A 12,205-nucleotide genomic window follows, 5' to 3' on the forward strand; every position below is an offset into this window, starting at 1 on the left:
AATTAATAAATATTTAAAACTAATACTGGAAAAATATAGAATTTATTTTGATGAGAATACTTTGTTTCTGTTATTTTGAAGTCAGTAGAGATAAGTGATGACCCATTACTGGAGTTCAGATTTATTATAGTTTATTATTGTTTTCTTCATATAGATGCTGAAAAACCTTTTGTTGATCTATGAAGTAAATAGTAATGGTATATGGCTGTAGCATAAATATTCATATTCATTTCTTCCAAAATTAAACAGTTAGTATTTCATATATCTAATTTTATTTTCTGTACCAGTGAGTACAAGTTATTGTTTGATGATACCTCGAGACATGTGGTTTAAAAGTATGATGTACAGTAAAGAAGCAGTATTAATTTAATTCATTTTAATTTACTTAAATATGTATCTAATAACACATTTAGGAGATTGAAAGATAATAGAATGGTTCACCTCCTAGAATAATTATTTTAAATGTTCATTTAGATATGCAAGTAAGTTTTTATAAAGGTTTAAAAAAATATATTTTTCTTTAGTTTTGCATTTCTAAAGTTTCTTTAATGTCAGGCTTTGTGGAAGACAGCTAGATTCTCCTATCTGCTTCTCTGTTTGGTCCCTTGTGACATGTTGTTTTCTGTGAAATATATGAAGAATATTGGACCTCACATAGATACGTTTCTGGAAAGGAGAATAGTATTTTAATAGCCTTTTCAGATACTTGCACATGGTCTTTTTTGATCTGGTCTCATATCCCAAATTGACAAGTGGTTGTTTTGTTAAAAGTGGTTGATTGCATTATAGACTCAAACCATATCAGCTAATATTTTCTGTTACATTAAAATCCATTGTTCTATCTGCTCTTTGAGTGGATCTTTTACCCATGCATGGTTTTTTTTACCCATGTATCAACCACTTGAAAATTACTAGTTTCCTGAGTTCTGCACATCTTCCAAATGTTGACATTTTATTATACAATACCCAAAATCCCCCATCTTTGTTAACATCCCTATCAGTTTCATTAGAAAACTCTTTTAAGTATCACAAGTGGCAGATAGAAGTCAAGATCACAGTGGCAGATAAAAGTTTTAAAAAATTCTAATTTTGCTTAAAAACAAATTTTAAAATTTTAAATTTGCTTTATTTTTTTAAATAAAATTTATTGTTGGGGCGCCTGGGTGGCGCAGTCGGTTAAGCGTCCGACTTCAGCCAGGTCACGATCTCGCGGTCCGTGAGTTCGAGCCCCGCGTCAGGCTCTGGGCTGATGGCTCAGAGCCTGGAGCCTGTTTCCGATTCTGTGTCTCCCTCTCTCTCTGCCCCTCCCCCGTTCATGCTCTGTCTCTCTCTGTCCCAAAAATAAATAAACGTTGGAAAAAAAAAAAAAATTTATTGTCAAATGTCTAACATACAGTGTGTAAAGTGTGCTCTTTACAGAGGGCGGTAGATTCCCATGGTTCGTCGCTTACATACAGCACCTAGTGCTCATCCCAGCAAGTGCCCTCCTCAATGCCCATCACCCACTTTCCCCTCTCCCCCACGCCCTCATCAGCCTTCAGCTTATTCTCTGTATTTAAGAGTCTCTTATGGTTTGCCTCCCTCCCTCTCTGTTTGTAACTATTTTTTTCCCCTTCCCTTCCCTTCCTCCATGGTCTTAAGTTTCTCAGGATCCACATATAAGTGAAAACATATGATACCTGTTTTTCTCTGACTGACTTCACTCAACATAATACCTTCCAGCTCCATCCTCGTTGCTGCAAATGGCAGGATTTCATCCTTTCTCATTGCCAAGTAGTATTCCATTGTATATATAAACCACATCTTCTTTATCCATTCATTAGTAGATGGGCATTTGGCCTCTTTCCATACTTTGGCTATTGTTGAAAGTGCTGTTATAAACATTGGGGTACACGTGCCCCTATGCATCAGCATTCCTGTATCCTTTGGATCAATTCCTAGTAGTGCTATTGTTGGGTTGTAGGGTAGTTCTATTTTTAATTTTTTGAGGAACCTCCATACTGTTTTCCAGAGTGGCTGCAACAGTTTGCATTCCCACTGACAGTGCAGGAGGGTTCCCTTTTCTCCACATCCTTGCCAGCTTCTGTTGTTTCCTAAGTTGTTAATTTTAGCCACTCTGACTGATGTGAGGTGGTATCTCAGTGTGGTTTTGATTTGTATTTCCCTGATGATGAGTGACGTTGAGCGTCTTTTCATGTGTCTGTTGGCCATCTGGATGTCTTCTTTGGAAAAGTGTCTATTTGTGTCTTCTGGCCATTTCTTCACTGGATTATTTGTTTTTCGGGTGTTGAGTTTGTTAAATTCTTTATAGATTTTGGATACCAACCCTTTATCCAATATGTCATTTGCGAATATCTTTTCCCATTCCGTCGGTTGCCTTTTAGTTTTGTTGATTGTTTCCTTTGCAGTGCACAAGCTTTTTATCTTCAGGAGGTCCCAGTAGTTCATTTTTGTTTTTAATTCCCTTGCCTTTGGAGATGTGTTGAGCAAGAAATTGCTGCAGCTGAGATCGAGGTTGTTGCCTGCTTTCTCCTCTAGGGTTTTGATGGTTTCCTGTCTCACACTGAGGTCTTTCATCCATTTTGAGTTTATTTTTGTGTATCGTGTAAGAAAGTGGTCTAGTTTCATTCTTCTGCATGTTGCTGTCCAGTTCTCCCAGCACCATTTGCTAAAGAGACCGTCTTTTTTCCATTGGACACTCTTTCCTTAAATTTGCTTTTAATGGGGCCCTTGGGTGGCTCAGTCGATTAAGTGTATCCAACTCTTGATTTCAGCTCAAATCTTGATCTCAGGATCATGAGTTCAAGCCCCATGTTGGCTCTGTGCTGGGCATGAAGCCTATTTAAAATGTTTTTAATAATAAAAGTCATTAAAATTAATTTTTAATAATTTTTAAAATTAATAATATGTATTTTTAAAAATTTTAATAAAATTTGCTTTTATCATTGGGTACAAATTTTGTCTGTTTTCCTTCAAAATGACATACTTCATTTTTCAGAAAATGCCTGTCATAGCCATAATGTCTGGATAACCATATTTGGATTGTTAATTTTCTTTCAAGTGAATATAGTGTTCCATGGAGAAAGCAACTAGGTCAGCTTGTAACTCAGTCACATAAGGTACATTTCCTGGAAATAACCACCTCGTGTCAGGTAGCACTGTTTTACGGTTTTCTTTTGTTTTTTAAGTATGGGTTTGTTTGTTTGTTTGTTTGTTTTTAAGTTTATTTATTTTGAGAGAGAGCAGAGGAGGGGCAAAAAGATAAGGAAAGAGAGAAAATCCCAAGCAGGCTCTGCACTGCAGTGTGGAGCCCAGCGCAGGGCTCAAAGCCACAAACCATGAGAGCCGAAATCAAGAGTCAGATGCTTAACTGACTAAGCCACCCAGGTGCCCCTGTTTTATAGTTTTCTAAATCTCTTTAATGTTCAGCTTAACAGAAGGCAGCTGGATTCATATCTGCTTCTGTATCCAATCTGTGATTATATCAGAAGTTGTGTAGCCTCTGGAAAGTTTCATGGACACTCAAAAGATAATAAGAGTGAAAGGACAAAATTCTTACCCTTAGTGGTGGTATTAAACAAACAAACAAACAAACAAACAAAGGAAAACTGTGTGGACTCCCTGAAGTATCTTGGAAACCCCAGAATGCACTGAGAACTGCTGCTTTAATTTAATCCACAGACCCTTTTTAGATATAGACACTAGTCATGTAATACCTCAGTAATGTCCTTTATATGTGTCCCACTGTCACTCCCAACCCCCATCCCTGACCAAGACTCAGTTCATGATCATGCATTCATTTCAGTGTCATGTTTCTTTAGTCTCCTTTAGTCTGGAATAGTTCCTCAACCTTTCCTTATCTTTCTAGACCTTGACATTTTTGAAGAACACATAGTAATTATTTTGTAGACTGTCACTCAGTTGCTTTGTCTCTTCTTTCCTTGGGATTGGATTTAGGTTGAGCATTTTTAGCAGGAATACCATGTGGATGACATTGGGTAGCCCTTAGTATATCCTGTCAGGAGGCGCATTGTGTCAGCTTGTCTGGTACCTTCGATCACTTGTTTAAGGAGAGTGCCCTCCAGATTTTTCCCCCTCTATAATTAATATGTAATTTGTGAGGAGACATCTTGAGATTATGAAAATACCCTATTACTCATCAAACTTTCACCTTTAGCATCTATTGATGAAACTACTAAAGCTTTATCCAAAGTGATTATACCATTTTATATTCCTGCCAGAAATGTATGAAAGTTCTGGTTGCTCCCCTATCTTCTTTCCCCATTGAATTGCTTTGGCGTGTTTGTCAAAAATCAATTGATCATATAAGTATATGTCTCTTTTTGAATCCTCTAGCCTGCTCCATTATCTTTTGGTCTGCTCATATACCATTATGACACTTCTTGAGGTCAGGTAATACAAGACCTCTTTATTCTTCTTTTTAAAAATTATTTTGTGGGGCACCTGGGTGGCTCAGTTGGTTAAGCATCCGACTTCGGCTCAGGTCATGATCTCATGGTTCATTAGTTTGAGTCCCACATCAGGCTCTGTGCTGACAGTTCAGAGCCTGGAGCCTGCTTCAGATTCTGCGTCTCCCTCTCTCTCTTTCCGTTTCCTGCTCATACTGTCTCTCTCTCTTTCAAAAATAAATTAACATTAAAAAACAATAATAATTAAAAATAATAATAAATAAATAAACAAATTGTTTTGAGGAGTTCCTGGGTGGCTCAGTCAGTTAAGCATCTGACTCTTGATTTCTGCTCAGGTCATGATCTCACTGGTTCATGAGATCACGCCTGGTGTTGGGTTCTACACTGACAGTGTGGAACCTGCTTGGGATTCTCTCTTCCCCTCTCACTCTGCCCCTCCCCCCTCCAAAAGAAATAAATAAACTTTAAAAAAAAATTATTTTGATTCTTCTAGGTCTTTTACATTCCATATAAATTTTAGAATAATATTGTCAATTTCTAAAACTGTTGGGATTATGATTGAGAATGCAATGTCTATAAATCAGTTTGCTGAGAATTGATGTCTTAATAATATTAGATCTTCTAATCCATGAGCATAGTTAAATTAAATCTCCATTTATTTCAGTCTTCATTATTTGTCAGCACTCTTGGAGTTTTTAGGTTAGAGGTCTTGAATATTTTTATTAGATTGATCCCAGTGTATTTTGTTTTTTCATGCTATTGTAAATGGAGCTTAAAATTGTTTTTATCTTTTTGCTTCCTGCTAATATATTTTTTTACTATTGCCTTTATATCATGACACTTCTAAATTCATTTATTATTTCTCTTTGTTGATTTCTTAAGATGTTTCAACAGTTTTGTCATCTATGAATAGAGACAATTTTCTTTCTTCCTTTTTGCTCTTTTTTTTCTGTTTCTAACCTTTTTTTTTAATGCCTTATTGCACTGATTTGGACTTCTCATATGGTGTTAAATAGAGCAAGTGAGACTAGACATCCTTATCTTGTTTCAGATTCTCGCAGGACAACGTTCATTATTTCACTGTTAAGTGAAAGATTAGGGGCTTCTGGGTGGCTCAGTCGGTTGAGTGTACAACTCTTGATTTCAGCTCAGGTGGTAATCTCACAGTCATGGGATTGAGCCCTGCCTTGGGCTCCGTGCTGGGTGTGGAGCTTGCTTGAGATTCTCTCCCTCTCTCTCTCTGTCTCTCTCATGCATGCACCTGAGCGCTCACTCTTTCTAAAAAAATTTAAAAAGTGAAGAATTAGATTTAGGATTTCATGCATTCTTACCAGATTGAAGACATTCCTTTCTATTCCTAGTTTTCTATGAGTTTCTTCATAAATGTCTGTTGAATTTCATCAGATGCTTTTTCTATATAGATAAGATCGTATTTTTTCCCTTTAATTCTGTTAATGTGGTGAATTACCTTGATCAGTTTTCAAATGTAAAATTAACTTTGCATTCCTGAAATAAACCCCCGTTAGTTAAGGAATATCCTTTTTATATATTGCTGCATTTTATTTGATAATATTTTGTTAAAGATTAGTTTTGTGTCTGTTCATGAGTTATACTGGTTGGTGTTGCCTGTAAATTATTTTTCCTCTTTCTCCTTTGTAGTATTATTGTTAATTGGTTTTAGTGTTCTCTTATCCTCATAAAATAAGTTAGGAATATTATTTCTTGTGTTTGATAAAATCTACCTGTATACATATCTAGGACTGGCATTTTATTTGTGGGAAGATTCTATTTAAAAAAAACCCTCAATGTTTATTTATTTATTTTGAGAGAGAGAGCAGGGTAGGGGCAGAGGGAGAGGGAGAACAGGGAATCCCAAGCATGCTCCACACTGCCAACACAGAGCCTGATGTGGGGCTCAAACCCACAAACTGTGAGGTCATGACCCGCGCTGAAACCAAGAGTGGCTTAAAAGACTGAGCCACCCAGGTGTCGCTATGGGAAGTTTTTAAATTATGAAATCAAGTTTTCAGTAGATATAGTGACTTCAGATTTTCTCTTTTATCTCATATCAATTTTGGTAAGTTTACAGTTTTTCAAGGAATATGTCCGATTTTTATCAACATTGTCAGATTTTACCTAGGTTTTTTCATAATGGTCCCTTATTTTCTTTTTAACTTCTAGTGAGCCTGTAAGTTATGTTCCTGCTTTCATTTCTCATATTTGGCAATTTGTGTTTTCTCTTCGTTTTTAAAAAATTAGTCTTGCTAGTGGTTTATAATTCTAATCTTTAAGGAAACCAACTTTGTTAATTATCTCAATTTTTTTGTCTGTTTTCTATTCTCTTGGTTCCTATTTTTTATTTCCATTTTTCTTCATATTAAGAGTATAATTTACTCATTTGAATAGCAGTTAGGCTAATTAAGCTGAAGCAGGAAGTTCTGTTACCTCCCCTAATAAAATTTCAAATTTCACATTCTAGAATATATGGCATAGATTTATTATGCATTACCCTATCTTTGTTTTTGAGATTAACTAGGGAGAAAATTCTTTCAAAAAATAATATTTCCACCTTATCTGCTGGAGATTTTCTTTGGCAAAAATCTTTAAAAATAAGTTTTAAAATAGTATTTAGTATGAATACTAAAGTGCAGATTCAAATCAACTTAACATTTAGATTCATTAAACTAATGTCAAATTATTCTTCCTGCCTAATATCTTTATTCATTTAATCTAAATAACAGTGCTAGAATGCTCTTTTTATAATACTGCTTTTTTAATGTTCTATCCTGCTCTAGAAACCCATGATAGTCCTTTACTGCCTGTGAGGTTATATCCAGTCTCCTCTGTCAGTCATTCACCAGGCTTCTATTTCTGCATTACTCTTCAACTCTTATTTCTGCAGTAGGAATTCTCCATCTCAGCCATACCCACACACATTGTATTCAGTCTATTTTTGCTTTTGTTTCTCTTATCTTGTGGAAAACTAATCTAGAAGAGTGGAAAGAACACAGTTTTTGGTTCTAGTTACACTGAAGCTTAGATTCTCTGTCTTCCTAGTTCTGTTACACTGAACAGATTACTTAGAATCTATGAAATGGTAATATTTCCTTATAGAGTTATGTGGATTGAATGAAATATACATAGACATGTCGTAATTAGTATACATAGAATTTAGGACATATTTAACAAATATTGTAACATAGATAGAATTTAGGACATATTTAACAAATATTAAATCTCTCCTTTTCCCCTTTCAACTAATCAAATCCTGCCCAATTGAAGTTCTTTTTTTTCCATGAACTCTGTTTTGTTTATGCTGCAATATATTTTTTTTGCCTTTTATTCAGTCCTGTGATACAAATGATGTCAACTAAATAATTTTTGTTGATAATATAGTGTTATTCATACTGTTTCCCTCATTGTGTTATTTGTCCGAGCGGAAGTGTCCGTTTTATATAATGTAAAGTATGGATGAAGAAGTCAGAGATTTGGATTTTTATTCTGGTGCTGTCACTAGTTTACTAGTCTTCAGGATACCTTTTCTCTTTGGGTTATGTTTCCTCATCTTTAAAAGGAGATTATTGGGGCGCCTGGGTGGTGCAGTCGGTTAAGCATCTGACTTCAGCCAGGTCACGATCTCGCGGTCCGTGAGTTCGAGCCGCGTCAGGCTCTGGGCTGATGGCTCAGAGCCTGGAGCCTGTTTCCGATTCTGTGTCTCCCTCTCTCTCTGCCCCTCCCCCGTTCATGCTCTGTCTCTCTCTGTCCCAAAAATAAATAAACGTTGGAAAAAAAAAATTTTAAAGGAGATTATTAAACTAGAGATCTTTTTAAGGTTCCTTCCAGTTACGAAATTCAGCAATTCTAGGTATTCTTGGGGTGTCTGTTTTGTGCTAGATTCGGATGAGAAATTGTAATGAGAAATATTTTAAAAGACCAATTGTGTCTTTAGATTAACATGTCCTAGAGAATAGAGTTCTGTGCACAAATGACTACAGTGCAGTGAGTATATCACAGAAGCTGTATGAGTGTTATAAGCAGAGTGCCATGTGCAGAATAGTTCATCTCATCTTTCCTGGTAGATTTTAAGCATTTCTGTGGTAAGATCTAACTGTGTATTGGACTTATATTGCAAACCTTTCAATAAAAGTCAACAAAAAATAACATTTAATTTTACTTTTTATTATTTGGTCTTTGAGTATTTTTCTTTTTTCTTGTTTTGCTCTCACAGAATGGTCCTAGCGCCAGATCATGTCATAAGATGTGCATTGACATTCAGCGAAGGCAAATCTACACATTGGGGCGTTATTTGGATTCCTCTGTGAGGAACAGCAAATCTCTGAAAAGTGACTTCTATCGTTATGACATTGACACAAACACATGGATGTTACTCAGTGAGGACACTGCTGCTGACGGAGGGCCAAAATTGGTGTTTGATCATCAGGTTTGGTGCACTGATAAATATATGGTGGAACTAATTAGTGCTCAGTAACTCTTGCTCTTAGAGTTTATTTCGCATGTTATGCTGTGTTGTCTATTAGTGATTTCCTATGTAAATACCTATAATAGATAATAAAAGTAACTATTGTTTCAGTAGGTATAAAGTTAGTTAAAATTTTTTTGCTCGGGGCGCCTGGGTGGCTCAGTCGGTTGAGCATCCGACTTCGGCTCAGGTCACGATCTCGCGGTCCGTGAGTTCGAGCCCCGTGTCGGGCTCTGTGCTGATGGCTCAGAGCCTGGAACCTGCTTCCGATTCTGTGTCTCCCTCTCTCTCTGCCCCTCCCCCGTTCATGCTCTGTCTCTCTCTGTCTCAAAAATAAATAAACGTTAAAAAAAAAATAAATTTAAAAAAATAAAAATAAAAAATAAATAAAATTTTTTTCTCTTGTTTGATGCAAGATAAAATACTAATATCAGAACAAGTGTTAATTTATAAAAACTTTATAGAGTAGATGGAGCAGTACATATTAGGAAAACAAATTTTGATTTTATAATAAACAGTCATAACTCATAACAGTAACAACTTACACTTTTAAAACTTTATTCTGCATTCCTGTAAGAAATTTAAAATTATTTTATAATGAGTTTGAGAATTTGAAATCCAGAGCTTTTCTTCCAATTGGAGTGAAATATATTTACTTTTGTATATAATCATAAAGCAGATAGAAATTTGACATATACTAGATGAAGTTTAAACTGAGCACCAATAAGGGGTGCCTGAGTGGCTCAGTCGGTTAAGCATCGACTTCGGCTCAGGTCATGATCTCATGGTCTGTGAGTTCGAGCCCCACATCGGGCTCTGTGCTGACAGCTCAGAGCCTGGAGCCTGCTTTGGATTCTGTGTTTCCTTCTCTCTCTGCCCCTCCCCTGCTCACACTCTCTCTGTCTCAAAAAAAATAAACATTTAAAAAGGTGCCTGGGTGGCTCAGTCAGTTAAGTATCCGACTTCGGCTCAGGTCATGATCTCACAGTTGGTGAGTTCGACCCCTGTATCGGGCTCTGTGCTGTCAGCTCAGAGCCTGGAGCCTGCCCTGGATTCTATGTCTCCCTCTCTCTCTCTCCCTCTCCCGCTCATGCTCTGCCTCCTCTGCCTCTCAAAAATAAATAAATGTTAAACAACAACAACAACAAAACAACAACAAAATTTAAACTGAACAACAGTAGAAATCACATAATGGTGTTATAAACTAGAAGACTACACACAGTGATCTGTAAACCTTTTTAATATTAAAAATTTAATATGCTCATCATTATCCCCATCAATGTCATTGTCACTGTTATCTGTTTTTACATATTTAGTGTATATCAGTTTAGGTCAGTACCCAAAACAATAACCAGTAACAATTCTGTAGGCAGTTTTACTTGGCTCACCCCATATCCAACGGGTTTTTTGTAGTATGAGGGAGAAAAGACTTTTTAAAACTCTGTAGCACTGCATTGATGAACATAGTATTATCTAGTACTTGAGAAATCATAGGTGGTGCTAAGATTATCACAGAATTTAGCTTAGGCCTAATATCTTATCTAGGAATTAAAACCCCAGTCTTTATTTTCTTTGGAGGTTTTTGTTAATTCTTTGCCTTTAAACTATTCTACTGACATACTTATAATAACAAGTAGTTTTTATAGGAGAATGGTAAGGAAAAGAGGAGTGGGTTTTATGCCTATCAAGTGAGTAGTGGGTAGAAAATCAAAAATGTTAGTCTTCAGAGTATTCCCCAGATTGAATTTAGAACTTCTGCTGGCTCTACATAACTGAACTCTGCAAAGCTCTGCACTTCCCTGCTGACACCTTCAGTGTTGCTCATGTGGAAAATAAATACTCCAAAAAATGTTAGGCTGGTTCCAATCTTTTAAAAACAGAGCATCAGCAGATAACACTGTTAGGGAAACCATTTATTTTCTTCCAACTGGTTACAAATTTCTTTTACAAAAGATGCTTATGTCTTTCTTTTTATAGATTGAAAAAAGAATAGCTCAGGGGTAGTCTGAGTGGAGCACATTTATTGTCCTTGTGTGTGACCTTGGTTTGTCTTGACTTTAATACAATTGAATGTTCTTTGGAAGCTAGGTTCTGTTACATGATGCTTGATTTTCATCTGATTAGATGTAATAGAAGAACACTAGGGGTGAAGAAACCAGGATTTCATCAATTAACATAATCTTTATAAGTCTTCATTTTGTATTCGATTTCATGCAAATAAAACTATACGTTGGAACTTACTCCAAAAATTACCTAGGGTCATTTATGACACATTAAGACTTGACACTTCACATTCAAATTTGAGAAGAACGTGAGAAAGCTAGAGGCATGAAGACATGTTTAGAAGTTACTTTGCCATTTTGAATTTTAACATAAAAAAAAACCCTAAAATTTAAAGCTTTTGGATTTCTTAAGATCACAGTGGTAGCTTAGTTCTGAAATTTTCCAAGTTGTTTCTTTATATGATTTTCAGTAACAATGAGAACCAAACAAAAAGATTAAGGAAAAACACCCCCACAGGTCACATTTCAGTAAAACCAGGAGCCAGAGAAAACCCACGACTCCCAATTCCTTGTAAGTTTAGCCAGAAACAACTGAAATGCCCAGAACCAGTATTGATGCCCACAACAGTGTAATAGGGGAGAGCTCAAGGCATGAAACAGAAACCCCCCCTAAACCAGATAAGGTTTGTAGTTAGAAATAACGTGACTTCACAGTAGCACCAGGTTTTGAAGAAGTCATTTAATTCAGTAGCAGCAGAGGAGAGAATCCTGGAGCAAGAGCATCACCCTTCTGTTAGGAACCTTCTGTTATCCCATCCAGGGCAGTTCAACTCATTTAAATATGAAAAATGAAAAAGCAATAAACACCAAATCTTTAGAGAGGTACTCTGAAGAACAAGAACCAGCAAAACTTTCCTTCATGTAACAGCAGGTGAAAAGTTATATCCCAGTATTCTAAAATGAATTAAATGGCTTAAGGAAGCTTGCAACTGTCAAGAAGACTACAAAGCATAAGTTCAAGAATGCAGATGAGATGGCCAAATAATAGGTGCAAGTGAAAGTGGACCTGATAAAATTCAGGAAAGAGATTAAAGAAAATTATATTGGGGGCGCCTGGGTGGCTCAGTCGGTTAAATGGCCGACTTCGGCTTGGGTCATGATCTCGCAGTCTGTGAGTTCAAGCCCCACGTCGGGCTCTGTGCTGACAGCTCAGAGCCTGGAGCCTGTTTCACATTCTGTGTCTCCCTCTCTCTGACCCTCCCCCGTTCATGGTCTGTCTCTCTCTGTCTCAA

General features: G+C 36.4%; 1 protein-coding gene across 3 annotated transcripts in view; it reads left to right on the forward strand.

Moving 5' to 3' along the window:
- The window catches only part of MKLN1 (muskelin 1), a 194,390-nt gene that overhangs the window by 115,359 nt on the left and 66,826 nt on the right, over positions 1-12,205 (forward strand). For all 3 annotated transcript variants that reach the window (XM_047851006.1, XM_047851005.1, XM_047851007.1), the window contains one exon: positions 8,659-8,871. In XM_047851006.1, coding sequence (XP_047706962.1) covers positions 8,659-8,871 — 213 coding nt within the window. The remainder of the gene's footprint in view (positions 1-8,658; positions 8,872-12,205) is intronic.

The sequence above is a fragment of the Prionailurus viverrinus genome, chromosome A2 (assembly GCF_022837055.1).
Source record: "Prionailurus viverrinus isolate Anna chromosome A2, UM_Priviv_1.0, whole genome shotgun sequence".
In the NCBI taxonomy this organism is placed as follows: domain Eukaryota; kingdom Metazoa; phylum Chordata; class Mammalia; order Carnivora; family Felidae; genus Prionailurus; species Prionailurus viverrinus.